The sequence below is a fragment of the Trematomus bernacchii genome, unplaced genomic scaffold (genome assembly GCF_902827165.1).
Source record: "Trematomus bernacchii unplaced genomic scaffold, fTreBer1.1, whole genome shotgun sequence".
Lineage (NCBI taxonomy): Eukaryota > Metazoa > Chordata > Actinopteri > Perciformes > Nototheniidae > Trematomus > Trematomus bernacchii.
Window position 1 is genome coordinate 1830943 of NW_022988043.1, and position 19691 is coordinate 1850633.

Sequence of the window (19691 nt, forward strand, 5' to 3'; positions counted from 1 at the left end):
GTCGGGGTGCTACCGGAGCTGGAGGCTGGGGGTGGGGGTGAGAAGGGCAGCTCCATATTCATGAAAGCAACACCAAATCTGTTAGCATTTGAAATGATTGAGTTTCACAATAGTAATGTACACTCTGTGCATTTGGTATTGTTTATTCGCTGACAAATCAGTAAGTACTGTATGTTTGTGCAGGGATTCAGCAGCTATCAAGAGGAAAGCACAATTTCACACGCTCCACTAGCCTTCTTGACACTGTGAGTAAATATAGTAAATCCAGTGATAAGATGTGTTTCCTTCTCAAACAGATGATGCTGTATTTGTCTTATTGTTTCTTATCTTAGCTGGTACACACTTGATGTGCAATCAACTGCACACAAACCCACTCACATCTGTAGGCTTTAGCTCAAGGTTTAAACCGAAAAACTCGCAAATAGCTACAGCGGGTGTACTGTATAGACAAAACAACAAGCACTAAGGCAGACACCCTGCTGCTGACGTTGTTAGCAAAAGAGCACAGACAGTTACAAAGGTTCAGTATGATAAAGGGAGTTAAACAAACGGAGGGAAAGAAGGAGAAAGAGAGACAACATGATGAAAAGGAAGGCTGGGAAGAATCTGCAGTGGCATTCATGATGCTCCCGATGCTCCCGTCCCGCTTCAAACTATGCCCGTCGCCTGTCTTTCTGCCTGCCATCCTATCTGCCAGTTTAGCAGAGACAGAGAGGAGCAGAGATGAGCGCGGTGATGCCGGGGCGGCACGGGGGAAATCAGTGGGGCACAGGCGCTCCCAGTTAAAAGTGACATGACCTTTTGATTTTGTCACCTGTCACCAACTGCCATGTCTGACTCTGCACTGAGGAGTGCCTGCCATCCGCCGCCGTTTCCCTCTTCCTCCGTCTCTCTGTCGCTCCATCTCTCTGAATACCTCTGTCTTTTTCTGTCTCCTGCTCCCACTCCATCTCCTTCGTCTTTTCTTTCCAGAGTTGCAGTTTTATTGGGAAAAAGTGGAGGTGTGACTTTCTGGAAGAGTTGAGGTATAATAGGCAACATTTCCTTTTTTTGCTTCTAGCTTTCCCCATATTTACTCGTGTGTTGTGCGTGGCTCTTAATGAGGGCAGATGTCAAGGCACAGTGTGTTTAGAGACGCAGAGACGGCTTTTTTTTAAGATGCAAAATCAGGGAGAAAATAGAATAGATGAAAATGGCAATGAAGGCTTGTTGTAGAAATGAGACGATGTTCCAATAAAATCAGACATAATTACAGTTTGGAAATAAACCAGATTCTTTTTACTCTAATGAACAAGAGGGCTTCACAGTCAGGAACATCAAGAATAAACCAAAATAAGTAGAACAACATTGGCTTGAAAAAAAAACCCTAGTGAATTATTTTATTTCCAACAAAACTCGATTTGTGTTTATGGCAATGCTATTAACTAAATATGTAGGGCGGGTTGAACGTTTCTGTGAGTGTGAAGTATCTTTAGGCCATTAGGTCTTCTTCTGTGTAATGATTTGGTGAATCTAGTGGGTGAATCTATGTAATGGTCTGAAGCATGGTATAAAGATGATGGTCCTCCAGTGTGACAAGGCCTAATTGCCCATCATCCTGTGGAGAAAAGAGACATCACCATGTTCTGTATGTGCCCTCTATGACAGCCTGTGCCAAAATGAACACCTTCCCAACATCTGGTAAGGGCCTTTTTGGGCCAACAGAGCAGCAAAGATGAATTTCTACTGGGATGCATCTCTTGCTTCTTAATCTCAACGCGCATTGTATACACTCATGCAAGCAGGCACACACATGAACACACCACACTGCTACGAAAAGACACACGTTCACAAGCCTTGCAGACGTTTTCTCTTCCAGCAGAGCCACCTGTCCTCTGTTTGACCGAGCCCGGCCTACTCCTTTGCTACAGGCTTGAGATGGATCTAACGCACAAATTGCTCCAGGTTTCAAAACAAGATAGAAATTGAAAGGAGGGGTTCATGTCATTTAAGTGCTTCTCCAACTCGCAACAATAGGGGACTCAATAGTTATGCACTGTATGCAGAGACACAGGTTGGACCTTGGATAAGGTACATTCTTAGCCATGTCAAAGCACTATCATACTCCACATATATTGAAAAGGAGCAAAGGTTATCTTCTTTGTTTGTTTGCTTCACTGAGCATGTTACAGCACGGCACACAGGGCAGCTTACAGTGTTGAAGAGTCAGGGTTCAGGGGTCAGAGTGCTACACGATAAGAGAGGAGGTCATAGACCTTTCTGGTGCATCACCTTTAATCGCTGTTCTGAGGACGCTCCGACTGCTTAGCAGGTACTGGTCAAGGTTGGGGCGAGGGTAAGGATTTCTGATCCGAGATCTGTTTGCAAAGCAGCATGTACATTAACCACACAACATTTAGTGACCCTGAGCGGTGAATTACAGCGCGGAAGGAACACTGTGTTTGTTTATTTGCTATAGACAGGGCTATGGACTGTGGTTGCGGTGTAGAATCAGAGAAGGGTCCTCACATTGAACCCATCAGATGGAGCAAGGCCCTTCAGTTCATTAGAAAGTCTGTACTCAAGCGTATACTCTCATTCTTTTCTCTCTCTCTTTCTTCCCCCACCCTATCCCTCTCTCTATCTCACCCTTCAGAGTGAGTTCAACAAAGATTCCTTTGGCATTACCCTCACCCCAGACTGCTGGAAAACCGCAGCGCTCCGGATGCTGACCCTTGCTCGGCTCAGCACAATGCTTTAATTTGGTGTGTTGTTTAAAGTAATTAGAAAGCCTTTTTCCCTTGTTTTCTTTTCTATTCTTCTCTGTTCTCTGCCAAGTGCGAGAGGGGAAATTGTGAGTCGTCCATGACTTCAGCTTGATAAAGACTCGGAAGAGGAATCCAGGGGACCGGGAGAGGAAACGAAGCACGCAGATACTGTATGCTCTCGCTTTACTCACTTCCCCCTGCACCACCGCAGATTGGGAAACTCTGTCTGAAAACAAACAGGGACAGGACTCGGGGGATACATGCATCTGAATGTGTGTGTTACAAATGTGTGTGTTTATGTGTGTGAAGCGTTTGCAAACACAAATGACTAAAAATAATGAGTACTTACGCAACGCAACATTAGCTGTACATGTTCTAATTTAACTTATAATAAAGATAGCACACCTAAAAGATGCAGAGAGCTGATAATGGAGCGATTGCATTCACCAATCCTGAGGCAGTGAGATTGCAATGCCAAGACAAGAGATGATGATTGTCAGAGAATCTTCTTTGTGTTGCCTGTGCTGCTCTGCTCAACTGTCACAGCGGCAAGAAAAGGAGCATTAATGGTGCTAATCTTTGACAATTAATCCCACTTTCATCGGATACATTGCTGCGAAAGGATGTCTGCACACACTCCCGCATACGCACACTCGTGGATTCATACACACATTTTATGGAAGTATACGTACATATTCTTCAATCAGTCACACACAGATAACTTATCCCTATCTACGCACGCTGTTTTTTCCCCCCACACAAGAAAACACCCTGCACACCTAGAGTGACTCACAGCTGTATTTCTATACATGTGGTCGTGCCTGAATCATATCCTTGGAATAAATTAACAAACCAGACTCTGAAAGATAGCAGGACAACACTCTTACAACACATTCATGCATCATGCACATTCCCCTATACTACATTTACACTGGTATCCTTTCCTCTTGAATTGCGTATTTTCCTCTGACAATGTCACCAACAACCTGAACCAACTTCTCTTAACACCCTCTACTAGCAGCACTGACGCTCTTGTCCACACATATTCAGCTGTACACGTAAAGTAAACAAGGCATAGCTGATTGTGATCATAATAGAGAAAGGAGACATTTAACTGAAAGAAGGTTGGATATGAAACTTTCCAGGAGTGCTCTTGTGGCTTAAAAATAAATAATTGCCTGGCCTTTGTGATTTATTCAGCCCAGTGCCCCAAACAGATAAGTCCTTTGAAATCAACCAAACACTCCTAAACCACTCAATGAGGATGATGATATTGAAGCAACAATTTAAAAGTAAAAAAGTCTTGGAGTATGATGTGTAATTAATCAAATATATATCAAATACAAGACATTCAATAAAAGTAAAAAAAGTAAACAGTGTATTAGGTTTTAAATTCCACTGCTCCAGATCATAGAAACATGGGTCAAAATCAGTCATTAAAGCGGCGTGATGCTACTTAGACCATCTCCGATTTAAAAAGAGTGAAACTTAAATATCCTATTCACTCATGTGCCCATATCTCCTCTTGTCTCTGAGTATATGTCAACTTTGTTGAACTCACCAGAACAATATTGTCTTTCTAAAAATGCCATACGAGTATCAACAATATCAACATGTCTTAATGTTCCAACCAATTCCTGAGGTACTTTACACACAATAGTCCCTTTCAAGGAGGAGAGAAAAGCAATTCTGCATGAAGTGGGAGTTACATGCACATACTCTTATTTGAAGTGAGTGGCACATTAAGAGAATATGTAACCTTTGTTGCCTCATTTTAATTAGGAAGTGCATTGGAAAAGAATATCATTAGGTCTGGATAAATATAAGCAGCAGGTGGGGGCACAAATGATCATGCCGGGTTTCGTCTTAAGGCATGTGGGATTTTTTTGTCAAGCAATGTTGCCATCTACAGGCGGAAAGTATATCCTGAGGGAGTCAAGTCTCAGTCATTCACAAATTAATAAATGATTTATTTTGACTGTGAAACTACCTGCATTAACTAGCCTTTAATTCTTGACTGACTTTATCCATTTAAATGCTCTTATGTTCATGACGTACCACCTATTACTGTATAATTGCCACGTAATTGTCGAGTAACAGACTTATATCCGTCACATAGGGATTGTTTTTTCTGATTTCATTTTCATCGCTTTACATTTTCCACATGTGAAAATAGAGGCTTATAAATAGAGATGCTTAGTTCTGGAGACTTACCAAATAAATCTTTTGGCAATTTATACACAGTTCGCATCTAATTCCATTTTTATGTGTAACATTACAATGACACATTGCAATGAGATTTGGTTCATTATAATGACTGAATTTATTATCTTTTCCAAATCCAATCAAACCCAAAGAATCCTTATGAAGAGATAAATATACACATAGAGAAGGCAAGAGACTGCAAGAAAATCTGAGGTCTGTTAACTGGTTATTTCCAACTGAGACTTGGAAAAAGGCACTTATTAAAATTAATCACTTCATTGTTCACGCTCACTCCATAGTCCAGCTCTCTCTCTCGTTTTCACTCTCTTCTTTCCAAATGTGCCGGGCCATGATTAAAACATGTCTGTTTCTCCATGACATTGCTTTGACATCATTTAATTGGTATAAGAGATAAAAATAAATGAATTAAATAAATATACTACCAGGTAAGTAGCGTAACGTAGCTCAAGGTGACAGCCTATTATTTCTCCCTTTTCTTTGCCTCAAAGAAGGCAAAGTGAGAAATGTGAGATCCGAATGTGAATGCAGCTCCTCAAGGGGCAGATTTCTTCTTTTTTTTAAATTCACCAGAGAGGGATTTTAAAATTAAATTCCAATTTGGCTCAATGTTTGTGCAATTAAATCAAAAGTATATTTTAAATGAGTTTGTATAATGAACATCTTGTTTCTTTAAAAAAATTAAAAAAAGGTATGATGATTTTCCAATCATCTGCATGCCTCATCACATCATCATCACACCTTTTACAGCACACATATGGATTTGATATATATTATATCTTATATCAAAAGGCTGACTTGCCTGTAAATATGAAAAATGCTGTAAATAATATTAATTTGGTGTCCGAGTATTACCATGCATTGTGTTTGGAGGCTTTTACAGTGAGAGAGAAGAAAGGCGGAGGGATATCAAAAGGGACGGGGTCACTCACCATGTCTTGCCTGGTATCCTTCCCTGACGCGATGAGGATGTAGTTCCAGACCAGAGGCAGCAGCAACGCCAGAGGAATCATATAGAGTTCAAAGTTCCACACAACGATGACAAAAACCTGAAGAGAGAGAAAAAAGACAAAACCATCAGCCAAAGAAAAGTGAGAACAAAAAAGTGAGAACAGTGTGGGCTGAGAATGTATACATTCAAGACCCCATGTTGACCCTGGTGAGGCAAACTCCTGAGAACGTACGCCGACCATATGTGCGATTGGAAACGCATTCAAACACATTCATATGCAGAATCATAACCGCCATGGAACAAAGCGCAAAAAATAAGACTGTGCTTCAACAAAGGTGCAGGCCTGGTGTCGGTGAGCCTAGGTTCAACACTCTGACCCTCAAGGCTTTCTGGGCCTTCAGCTGAGGAGGAGGACGATGAAGAGGATGAGTACGAGCCGTCAGAGCCTCTTCCCTCCATGCCAATCATCCCAGAGGCTGAGGTCATGTACCGTTTTCAGCAGCAGCACGTCAAAGCTGACCCTTCCATACTCAGCCCCAAACCCCAGCATCTGACCTCACACACCCCGCACCCCGAGTCCCTAACCCTGTCACTCCAAGCCCCAATACCCTCTCTCCTTCCCCAAAAGGCTCTGATGCCCCATCTCTAACCTCCTCTGCACCCATCTGCCAAAACTATAACCTCTATACCTCCCCTCTCATCACCAAACAAGAAAAGTACCATCTGAAAATTAACCTCTCCTAAAACCCTCTGGATTTGGCAGGGCTCTTTAGCCGATGACAAGAGATTATTATGGGGCTTGTGAGAAGATATATGTGGGAAAATAATATTGCTAATGATGGAAGCTTGTCATCTTATCACGGCATTGTGTCAATTGTGAGAAAGGATTTGGGGACATGTTAGAGTTTAGCTCAGATAGGATAATGTGTGGGAATACAATCTTTAAGAAACAAAAAGAACAAATCATTTGTATTTTCTAAATATTTGTATGTAAAAGTATACACATATATTTCATAATTAATAAGACTACAGCAACAATTATAACAAATGCTAAAAATGCAAACCATGCCTGATACTTATTTTTGTTTTTCTAACAAAACATGTTTATTAAATTCAAGTGAAAGAATTTTATTATTTTAAATATGAGCAAGTAAGATTTAACATGAAATATTGTCGGTATAATAATGCATCCATGTTTAACAGGCAGTTTTGATGGGAAACTTTCAGAAGTGTAATTAATACCATTACAATATGAAGCAGTAATGTGTCTGTGTACCAATTATGATCTGTTTGGCTGGACAACATCATTAACAATCAAATTGTTTTATTTCCGTGTGTTAAGAGGATGAAGAGGGAGAGAGGGGTGAAATGAAAAACAAGCTCTCCATTGTGTTTACAGTCTAAGGTGAATGTGGATATGAGGTTCAACAGCCCCTCAAGAGTGTGTGTGCAGCACTGCTATTACTGTAGTGGAGCCAGTCGGACACTAAACTGCACGCACACGCACTATCACACACACACTGTGCCGTCGATGTTGCATTTTACTTTCACACACACACACACCCACACACAAACATATGTATCTGAATATCAATGCAAACAACTCTTTACATAATGAAACAATAACATTTTCTTAACTTTTTCCCTTCTCATGTATAAAGAAAAAGTTGGTCAGGCTCATATCCAAACTTTTTAATAAAACTATCTTTATGTAAAATTCACTAACAGAGGCACAGTATACAAAGCAAAAAAAATACATAAATTAAACATTAGAAATGTCCAGTACATTTACATAATGCTCACAGCAAAATGTATTTTCAAATAAACCTGAATGGCCTTGGTGCAGCAACAATATCTCCCAAAAGGATCGAAATCTTTCCCCGTCTCTCAGGCTCAACTTCACTTTCTCAAATACAAAGAGCCTTTCTCTGATACAGCTGTGTAGGAGAATTGGAAATAAACTATTCAATAATTCATATTTGTATACTAATAAGCAACACAACCATTTCCTTTCATACATCAGAAAAGAGGCAAGGACCGTGTAAGCTCAGCAAAATAAACTTGCATACAAACAAACATATCACATGCTTGAAAACAAATGTTCTCTACAAAATATAACCATTCTAAAATGATCCATCTTCCTGCAAAGTATTATAGTTTACAAACTCAAAACACTGATAAACATGTAATAATCAGTTTGTAATACAATCCGCAATAGAGGTGCAGAAATATGTCTTCAAACCAACAAAGGAGCTCACTTGTCTTAAACGTATTCTCTTAGAAGATATAAATACCTTACACAAATCTTCATGCAGATACAATGTTCTTTTCAAACGCTCTGCTATAAATAACACTTACAGTAGGCATATTGTAAAGTAAATATATTTAGTGTCTTGTTCTCTAATCGCTTATGGTATCGTTATCACACAACAGGCAAATGAATGTGCTCCACACTGTCCTGATGTTTAAATGAAACCTTAAAACCCTGTTTTATGTTTAAAAGAAAAAGGGATCTTGCTTTCTTCTCCATTTGCCTGAGGTTGTTTAACCTGCCGCCCCCCTTCATTCCTTCTCTATTTGGTTTTAGTGGCTGAGGGCGAAGTTTTGACAGGCAGCTAGAGCAACCGGACACCCAGGCTCAGCAGTGGCCGGCCCTGCCCCGTCTCCGAGCCCCCCGGCGGGGTAAGAGGGGCCCTGCAGTGCCTGGACCTTTCCACCAGGACCTGGCGATCACAAACACCCCCCATTGCGTGCTACACCAGATAGCAAGCTCTGCGCCTGGGGAAGAGGGAGTGGGAAGGAGCCTGCTGTGGATGTCAGTGACCAGAGAAAGACGGTGGGGGGAAAAAACAATGATAAAAACATGCTGGATCGAAGGGGAAAGAGGAAGGGGGGGGGGGAATGCAAAATGAAGCTCCAGATGTAGTCAAAGGGAATAATTTGTAGATGACTCTGCGTGGTCAGAGACACACAATGTAGTGACCGGTTCATATCTGAACAACTGAACACGGACTGAGAGGGACGCTCACCAGGCTTTCCTTTTAAATACTGCTGATTTCTTACCTGTGTGCTAATGTTAAAACATTCATATAAACACAGTAGATGGTCTTTCTGTTTATGTGCTTCTATATTATTAAAAATATGCAAACACTCTAATTAAGTCTTGAGAGTGTGTATATAAATGTGCAACAGAACAGAAACAATAATGAGATATAAACCATTTTCTCTCTTCTCATACAACCATTGTTAGAAATAGTATCTGTAATTATCTGAATTAGAACAGAGCAGTAACAAATATACATTCAAGAGTCAGGTTAGTTATTTCTACTATAGTGAACATTTGATTTTGTCCCCAAAACTACTGGCAGCATTTACCTTTAAACAGCTATTTTATCATAAAAACCCATCATCACTCTTTTTAAATCATTTGCTTTAACAAGTGTTTTTCATACGGCAATGATTTTTTAAGAACAAAACTAATCACTTGTCATAAAACAAAGTAAAACAATACTTTCCTCTGTCAAATCTGCTAAACCATTTCAAATATGGTTTAAGGCTACATTTGAACTGGGCAAACTTCACATCTAAGCACCAGCTGAAATTCATACGACATGTGTAATTAAAATAGACAATCACAAACAGGAACAAAGTAAAAACAATGGCAGTATCATTTGTAATATTTTGGCTAAAATACCAATACATAAAATCAGCAAAATAAATTATTTTGACAAGTCTCTGTAGTCTAATTTCATTACAGTTATATCTTAGATGCCCTCTCTTGATATTAAGAAATCCCCTGAACACAAGAAGATATATTAAACGTGTTAACAAAATAGAGAAGTCAAAATGATTTATTCAAGCACTCAGTGTGGCACGTTGAGAGTTGTATTTTGCATTATTTGTTTCAAAACACAACCCGCGTCCTTACGGCTCTGAGCCGCGGCTCTGTGGGAGGGTAATATTCAGTACTTTGGCTTACATTAACCACACACCAGGCTAACTTTCCCCCTGCTCTGTCTCAGTGGAGTGAAACTGAAGTTTGGATTTCAGAGTTCCCCTTTATCTCTCTTACATCAATTTCCATGCTGGCACTAAGTGTTGCCAGATAACAACTAGAAGTCCTGTTAAGTTCGAGGGAGAGGGAGAGGGAGAGGGAGGAGGACTGTGTCCTGTTAGTGAACGGACCTCCCCAGCATTCAGTGGGGCTAGACTGCCCCCTGCTGTACTCCTGCAGAATATATATCTACAGCACAACTAATGCTGCTCATCTGATAAAACAGCAGCCTGAATGACTAAGCCCAATGTGTCAAAGCCAGTCATTTTCTAAAAACATGCAAAAATAAAACAAAGCATCCACCATTTTATGACTGCAGTTATAAAACGGAGTGTTACGAGAAGTAAAGATGCCGAGTCCCTGGCGTCTCAACAAAAGGCCTCGCACATTTCCCGTCTATCTCTGGTGATTAAACTCTGGTTTGGTATTCTTGGTTAGTCATGGCACTATATTTCAACTATCATTCGTTTAGCAAATCAGGAGAGCAGTAAAATGTGAAAGTATATATTTCAAAGCTGTCCCTTGCTGTGGGCAAAGACGAACTCACGACTTTAAAACTTTCAAAAGTTAAGACTGCTTCTTTGAAGAGGAGTCAAAGGAGCAATTTAAAGAGACCTGGAGTGGTGTGTACCACTGCTATGGCGTCTCTGCACTGTGTATGTGTATTAAACATGTGCAAACACACACACCCACCCACACACACTCCAATAGTTGCTTCTGTACCTGTCTTTGCTTTTTTCCCTTTTTTATTTCAGCAGGGTGAATTTTTATCTAAATGCAAAGCAGGTGATAGGTGCTCCAGTTTCCTCTAGAAGTAGCTCCCTTGTCTGGGCTCTCTTCCTGATAAGAGTCCTACTTTGCCTGACATAAAAGAGCCCGGTATCATTTCCCCTGCCTCCCCAACAACCCCCAGCTCGCTGCCCTCGCCCTTCCCCGAGCTTCACAAAGCTGCCTCTATTTGCTCCCAATTCAGGGCCCAATTGCAGATAAAGTTACAGCAAATTTGTTTGGAGGAAGAGCTGCTGAGGCCTGCGGTCCCTGGGGCAATAACAGCCTTGTCTTGCAGGGGCCGTGGGGAGAACTGGCAGCAGCAGGAGAACAGAACCCTACACCGCTCAGCCCCACAATGGCCTCAACTCTCCGGGAGAGAAGGCACAGGAAGAGGAGGGGAGGGAGAGATTAAGAGGAACCGGGATGGATGGAGGGAACGAAGGAAGAGACACTGAGCTTGCAGGTGTGGAGAGAGGAAGCAGACGCTTAACCCTGAGACAGGGAGACACAGAGACCAACACCCACATGCACACACACTCACACACACACACACACACACACACACAGAGACACCACCCATCATGCAGGACAGGAGGTAACTCCAGTCCCGTCCATTGTGCCAACGCCTCAGGCAAAGCTGCCACGGTGGCTGATTCACTGTCGGGATGGGTGGGTGACAGCAGTGTGGGTGTGAGAGAGAGAAAGGCTGCATGTGAGACTATGCGATATCTTTCTTTCTCTCACATGCGCACAAAACACACACAACATACACACTAATCACAGCTGGCACTAATGGGCGATGTGTACATGCGGCTGGCAACTTTTGGAATCGTGCAGAAGGAGAGCAAGAGACCATGAAGAAAAATGTTGAGCGTTTTCATGGAGGGAATGTTGTGAAGTGACTGCATTTGGATGTACTATTGCATTCACAAAATACCAGAATGATACGAACACACTGAAATGCCTCCCCTCGGGCTCACTGAGCAGTTGAGAAGTGCACACATTTGTAAGTTTAGAGGTTGAATTGCCCACAACTCCACCTCTGTAGCTACAGCCGTGTTGGAAAGTTAAGTGTAACATCTGTCTAGAAAGACAGCCAGACAGAAACACACGTGCACATGTGAACAGACACACATGCCCATAATCACACACAGCCGTACACCTTCATGAACACACCACCTTGGCCAGATGGCCCCCCATAAAAACCCACTTAAAGAGATGAGCGAAGTGATTAAGAGGCCTCTCAAAGTGAGGGAGAAATGAAAGAGGGATGAAGAAATAGAAGGGAAGGGAGGGAGGGAGTACCTGTGTAGAGGAGAGGCCCTAAATACTCTGATGCTTTTAGCTAAGTGCATAGTCCTACAATAACAGACTCCCAAAAGAGTGGGAGAGGGGGGAGGAAAAGCACAATGACACCTACATTTCAGACTTTCTATAAACTATAAAACGCTACGTCCTTGGCCTAGATACACCCTTTATCGTCATCTGAATACGTTGAATTTAAGCGAGTACAATGAGAATATGAATAGTCTGCACTGTTACTCAGAAGGGGATGTACTATACGCTGTGTTTTCTAAAAAGGGTGAAGGGCTATACAAGGCATGTGCATGTGTGTGTTTGTGTGTGCTGACATGGAGGCTGGGCTATCCAAGGCTGCATCCTCCTCTCACCACGAAGATTGGCATCGCTGAGTTGACCTTGTTTTCTGTGAATTCGTCCCAAAAGAAATGTGTCTGACATTTTTGTATTTCTTTCTTAAAGATAAAGGGTGCTCACACCCAGTTCAGCCTTACATGAGAGTGAACTTACACACACACACCAGAATCACACATGAGTCTGCTTGCACACACACACACACACACACACACACACAGAGGGAAAATGTTAACTGATCAATACTAGTCTCTTCTGACCCATGTCTTGTGATGACACTGTGACCTGCTGTACAAACACACACATATGCAGCCTCTGCAGAGATGAAAATGGTGTCAGACAGCCAAATGCTGCTAATGTCTAATGTCTGCTGTGAAGACACTTAGTGCTCCTACAGTAAAGGGCTGGGGCGGGGCCGGTCCACCTGTCCTGTAGCTACTTAAGTCAGGACACTAAACCAGACAGGATTAAATGCCTTCTCTGTCATCTTTAGGGTAGGGAACCTCCATTCAACCACTCACCGCCCTGCAGGAGAATGTCTTTTACTGATAGCTCTGCTGTCCAATTACACTTCACCTTATAATACCAGACACAGATGACAGGAGGGCAAGAGAGAGAGGACAGAGGAGGATGATGGGAGAAGAGAGAGAGAAGCTACCATTTCCACTGTCTGCAGGAACAGCTTGTCACACTTCAATAGAATATAGCAACATTTCCAACACAAGTATTTAAATGTTTAAGGGTCTCAATTAAAATAGTGTTCAAGTTTCAACACCAACTCTCCACTTATTCCAAGCAACTGAGTACCAAAACAGACACTTTCCACGTATAAACCATGTGTGCTTTTACACTTAATACAAAGCTTGAAAAGGGATTTAATCGCCACTATCTTATTAAGAAATTGAGCATGTGAGAAAGTGAGAGTCTGTAGTGGGGGGTTACAGTGTGGAAATGTACTTAGCTGTGCTTGAGACATCAACAACCCCCCGTGTTAGAGTGTGCAATTACCAGTGAAGGATCCATACTTTGTTAGCAGAAATGGTCCTACAGCCTCTGTTGCTCTCCTGCTGCGTGTGTGCAGATGTTAACTGGCAATATGAGAGTACTCGGTAAAATAGATGAATGTTGTTAGTCTATTTAGAATAGTACTGATCCATCAATGTGGTTATGGTGATTTAGTTTCAAAACGTGTGAGGTGCACCCAACTCCATGTCAGTTTATTTCACCATATTAATAAAAAAGCATTATCATATGTTTTGATAATAGAATCGGTGTACGCAAAAAGATAAGATTTAGGTCCTGTTTCAGTTTGGATGTGAATGTAATATGTCCTCATGTGTGGTACTGTACAGGTATATGCGAGTGCAGCTGTACGTACTACAAAAGCACAGATGCTCCTCTGCGGAGAGTCCCATTCGAAGCAGCTGTTGATGAAGCAGCCTGTGTTGATCAGGAACATGATGCAGCGACGAACTCTGTTAAAGTTGTGCAACAGCAGCTAGAAGGGAGACAAAAACAAAAGTGAATGATTAAAACAAATGAAGATCCTGTTATATACTGTAGATGATATATCATTATGTCTCATATATTATCACATTAATGAGACTTTATGTGACAGATTCCTGTGTAAACAAACTAAATCGCATCAGGGTTGTGACTTTTTAACATAAGCTTCACATACAAACATTATCACATACTGTATGTTTAAGAATTAAATTCCCTCTTTTTTGTAAAGGTTTTGAGTGAATTTGTCACAATTAAATAAGTACAGTTAATACACCATGTACTGTATGTCTTCGTTAAAATGACCGTAAATCTTAATACAGGCACTTTAAACCACATTTTGTCTCACTCTGGAAAGTTAAGTAGAGCATTACGTTTTTTAAATGTGCAGCTTTTACCCCACTTTGGCTTTAATATTACTGTCTAACAGTGCAGCACTGAGGACACCAAGAGGACAATGTCATGTGTTCCTTCTTTGGATAGCTATATATGGATGTGGATCAGCATACAGGACAAACGGCCGCTTAAAGTGTGACAAGATGACTCACAATGTTGCTGTAAGTCTTCTCTCCAAGTGATAAAGTGAAGTACAATAATTTCCAACAGTCCCTGGACTCTCCTCCCCGAGGGCTCTCCGTTCATTTTGGCCAGGTATGAGAGAAAGCTGGCTAACTGCTGTCCTCCCCATGGGTTGCCAACCATTCAGGGAATAGCAGTATAGCAGCGCAGAATGCCAACCACCCAATCAGGTCACCACCAGGAGAAAGTGCTCCCAAAGGACAAACTGTCTCTGCAGATCGCTGTTCAAAAAATTCTAGGCCATTATTTTACTATTTAGAAGAAACTTCTGTGTGTGTGTGTTTGAATGTGTGTATATTGTGGGTATACAGTATGGGTTTGTAGCACTACAGTAAAGTCTATTGTCTATATGCATGTGTGTTTCCGGGTGGATTTGCATGTGGTTAGGGGTGGCTTGGCTGCTTTGATGCTAGATGAGAGGAGGATTCCTCCCTCTCTATGTGTAATTATGTGAAGTCTTTTTGTTGCTAAACTGAGGATGACTGTATGGTGTCCTGCTGGGGGCACACAGACCCTGAAGACAGCAAGACTGTGAATCATCCATTTCCACGTTCCTCAGCGCATGCACTTGATGTACATGCTGTACTCTTCTGGGCTTATTATTGCCTAACTGTCTTGATAAGGCTTTTTCATTTCCATGAAGTATTTCATTAAGTGCCTTGAGTTATTTCTCTAAAACACTTAGAAAAGTGGTAAAGACATTTATTAAGTCAAATGTGATAATTACGATTATATGGTTTTGTTTGGCAGCCAGCTTCTGTTTTTTTTTCTCTTTACTGTGTATGTGTCTGCACACTAAGCAGCGAGCGACAGCAGGGGAGCTGCTACCACACAAAAGAGCCCTCACGGGGCAATCCTTCTAAAGCAGCCAGTGACATCATCATTGCGAGACGCTGACATGGGTCATCTCAGTGAGTCAGAGGTGAAATGCAGATGTAAAAAAGATTCTGCACTTGGGGGAAAAAAGAGTAGAGTGGGCCGAGACAGAGAGCAACAGAGAAGGCAGGAACAGTGAGGAAAGAAGGGAATAGATGGAGGGCTGACAAAAGCCTGGTATGGGAGCTGGTGCGTGTGTTTGCTGCGCTCGACTGTGCATGGCGCAGCTTTGACTGCTGAGCCCAAACGGTCAGTCATATGACATGTCTGATGTGGGCCAGCCCCTACTATTCAGCCCTTTGTGGTGCCGCCACACTGAGCGGCGTGACAATGAAGTGCAAAGCAGCAGTGGCAAAGAGGGCCAACTATAAGGATGGCCAATCTACTTATGCACCCCAGAGCTGACAGCTTGACATTTCTATTCACCACTCAGAGTGGATGCAAGGGGGGAGAGATGAGAGAAGGGAGAGAGGAGGGAAGAAAAAAAAGAAACAAAATGCTGTTTTTCCTTCAATCATGCAGTTGTATCTTGCCCACACAGTTGTTCTGGTTTACAAGATGCCACTCTGCAGGCGTGTTGGTTTCGCTTCAGACAGTTAGGCAGAATAGGGTGGACACAGATATAATAAGGCGGAGAGGTAGAAGATCAGTGTTGGCTGCTGATGTACCTGTTTGGACACTCTGGGCTCCTCTTCGATATACTTCTGCTCTATGGGAATCAACGTCCTGAGACCAGCCTTCACCTGGAGGACGGAGTGAACACACACAGCCTTAAAAACAGCAAATGGTGAGAGTGAAAAGACACTTATTTCATAGCGCAAATAAATAAAATGACAGAATTTATGACGATTATATTTATTTTGAATGTTTTTTTGTATACATTGTGTAATGATATTGGCAGCACATGCATAGAGCGTGCCCCATGTCAGTGGCTAGAGAGCGGGAGAGAAAGCTGTAAGATGGCCGCTATAGGACACACACAGCGATGGTGAATGGGCGAACAAAGGCTGTTGAGAGGGAGTCTTCGATAATTAAAGCCAAAACGAGGACGAGGGACAAGGGATGAGATGGAAGCGAGGGAGGGGGGACAAACAGAATAAAGACAACAGCAGCGTGGGGGGGGGGGGAGATCCTGGAGAGAACAAGAGCGGGATGGAGGGAGAGGATAATGGGGGGTGGGGGGCGAAAAAAATAAATCAGGGAGGAGAATCAAAAAAGCTAAAGAAAGACTTACAGCATTAAAAATCACGTCTATTTCGAGAAAGATGACCCCTTTTGTTGGCCCTGTCAGCTCCTTGCTTTTCAAGGCGTAGGCTTTGCGTTCTCCATTTTGGATCTGTGGGAGAGGGACATGACAGGCGTCTGTCTGGCAATACCCGGCTGAATCGGCTCCCCGGGCCACCTTTGAACCTCAGCTGCTGGCGCTGACAGGGAACCCAAAACAACTGTGGCAACTCTGACAAGTACCTGTTCATTACCCACTGCAGCTCGGCTCTGTCAAACAGAAATTAACTATCCTGGGAATCATACTGTACAGCAGAGCATGGATATATTAGACACACAGTACCTTTTACAGGCTATATATATATTTTTTCAACTATAATGTAAGACATACTTGTGTTTTTTTTATCTATAAATCGTTCCATCCCTCTATCAGTGTCATTTTCATATCATCTCTCATCCCCTCACTTTCTTTCTTCTCACCTATCAATCTCTTCTTTTCTCTTAGGCTCTCTTCTATTTTTCTCCATCTTGTCATCTCTTTTTTCTTTGTGAAATAATAACAGCCTCATCTGTGGAGTTGCAAAAATAACCCCTGCTTTTTATATCTTCAACTGTGTGTTTTCGTTCTTTCCGTTGCTCTATGTTCTCTATATTATCCCCAAAGGAAAAGACGTAGAAACACACGCAGGAATCTGCCTTTGACTCACATTTAGTAAAGGAACAGCCACTTTCCCCAGAAAGTCGGCACTTCTATCTCGGTCCTCGTCGTAAACAGTGACCTCAAGTACCGAGTGGATGTCCTTCACGTTACTGCGGCACACAGAAACATCAATGACACATATACTGAGATATGGGTTACAATCTGAACACTATGAAAGCTTTGTGTCTTGGATAAGCTCCCTTAAATAATTCCCAACGACATTTTTTATATATGTGTATCCTGTATTACATTTCCATAAATGTTTAAAAATCACTATTGACATGCATTATGGTATATTGCACTACAGTACTGCAATAACTAAGGAGAAGTAAAGAGTGACATGTTATCTTTTTTTAAAACTAGGCGATCAAGAAGAAAGCTGATGTTATGTATAGCAAAGGAGGCTAAAAGAGAGGATGACTGAACTAACCTGTCCCAACGGTGGGATTTCACAAGTTAAATAATGGTATCATACATGTAAGAAATGATGCAAAGAGAGATCTGCATTAACATTTAATTATAGCTTGAGTGTAACTATATATATAAAATATTTTTGGAATACGTAAACATTTGACAAGCCTGCTTTGTATCTTATATTAATGTCTTCCTATATTTTTTTATGAGAAAGGCTTTCCGCATTGTTAACTGTGATCAATATTTTTTTTAATGCTCAAATTTAACTGGATACATTTTTTTTTAAACACAAAAACAAAATTGTATTGCTGTGATTTAAAAACCTTTTTTTTGTGAAACTGTTGCTTTGACTTTACCAGAGTTTATTACAAATATATATGTTCGTTTTATTTGATTTCATTACTGCAGTGATTTCAATGTGTGTGCGAGACATGTGAGTTTTGTAAAAGCTACTCACAAAGTGAAGACTTTGTTCCACTCTGGGTTGAGGTTTTTGTAGACAGTGTGTGTCTGCAGCCGATCGTTACTCAGCTCCACCACACAGAAAGGGTCACTCTTACCTTCAGAGCAAAAAAAAACAAACATGAGAATGACCTTCGTGTTGAAAAGAGATACATACATTAAGAAGATTCTACACTTTAGTTAGCTTCGAAAAAAACCTCTAAGTAATTCCAACAGCTTTTGTCTATCTCCAATCCCTCATTTTATTAAGACAGATAATAAGCAGCATCCTCCCCTTCTACCACATGACAGCTCCAATACCCTGGACTTATCAGAGCTGTAATAATATGATTATTTCATGTTTAGCCCCGATGCCATATTATAAAACAGTATATCAGTGGAACAGCTGCGAGCCGTTTCTATCAAAACCCTGGGAACATGGACAACTAGAAGATAAGCTGCAGGACAACTATGCCCTGGGCAGTCACAAGGTGGGGGCGGGAGAGTCAGAGGAGAGAGATTTTGAATGGATGGTGCAGAGGACACAGACTGCGATGTGGCTCTGAAGGCCAGAGAAGTTCAAAGTAGAAGATAAAGAAAGCCGAGCAGGGGTGTGAGAAACATCGCTGCTCCATGATTAGCGAGTCCGAGCCAGCGGCAACGACGCAGGGAAGAAATGAATGAAAGCAAGAACAACATTTGAGAATTAAATGATGAAACCTTTTTTTTCTTTCTCATCATTTTGGCTTTGTTATATTGACAGCCTTGTAAATTGATCAAAACAGTACGAAAAGTATTTTGAATATTCAAATGTATCACTTGTGTTTATTAGAGGGAAATCACTGCTGCATGCAGTGTTATACACTGGCAGCAATACTAGTTTCATTAATATAACATAAGTGACATTTTATAGTAATAATAACAAAACATCATATATCCAAATGTAGATTTATTGTACAGAATAATTTCATTTTAAAACTCAAGGATCACATATGAAATCATTTGAGTGGCCTGTTGCTGCCAAACAGATTAAACTTTAGTACACTACGTGAGAACTTTTAAGACCCTCAGCTGTTATAAAACATTGATATGATATATGGTTCACTATAAATCATATTCATTAATGCTAATTTATTCCAACAAAACTTTAAATTCAGAATTTACTACAGTTATGTAACTGGGTAGAGAGAGACCGAGAGGAGAAATAAACATAATCACTGAGTTATTTCCTCCTCCTGAGAATAGCCTACTGTACTATAATAATCAAACCAGTAATGTCCTATATATTCTCCATTTGTTTACATCTCACATCTCAATTTCTTTGTACGCAAAAAGGAGAGAGACCAGCTCCCCGCGCCTGCAAGCCCACCTCCCTTCGATTGCCTGAAAACGAACTAAAAACAACAAAACTCTTAATTCTGGCTTTGATCATTTTTTTTCATTAAAACTGTTGGGAGCCGTTGCGCTGTTTGTTCAAGATTATCACTTGAAGAGACTGGGTCAGGAAGTTAAAAAAAAAACATGTCCCACACGTATTCCCGTAGAAAAAAAGAG

At 41.4% G+C, this 19691-nt stretch overlaps 1 protein-coding gene across 6 annotated transcripts in view; it reads right to left on the bottom strand.

Annotated features, from left to right (window-relative positions):
- Window positions 1-19691, bottom strand: part of mctp1a (multiple C2 domains, transmembrane 1a) — a 127083-nt gene that overhangs the window by 30644 nt on the left and 76748 nt on the right. For all 6 annotated transcript variants that reach the window (XM_034118744.1, XM_034118750.1, XM_034118747.1 and 3 more), the window contains 6 exons: window positions 18154-18256; window positions 17290-17392; window positions 16593-16694; window positions 16027-16101; window positions 13779-13898; window positions 5903-6019 (listed from right to left, as the gene is read on the bottom strand). In XM_034118744.1, coding sequence (XP_033974635.1) covers window positions 5903-6019; window positions 13779-13898; window positions 16027-16101; window positions 16593-16694; window positions 17290-17392; window positions 18154-18256 — 620 coding nt within the window. The remainder of the gene's footprint in view (window positions 1-5902; window positions 6020-13778; window positions 13899-16026; window positions 16102-16592; window positions 16695-17289; window positions 17393-18153; window positions 18257-19691) is intronic.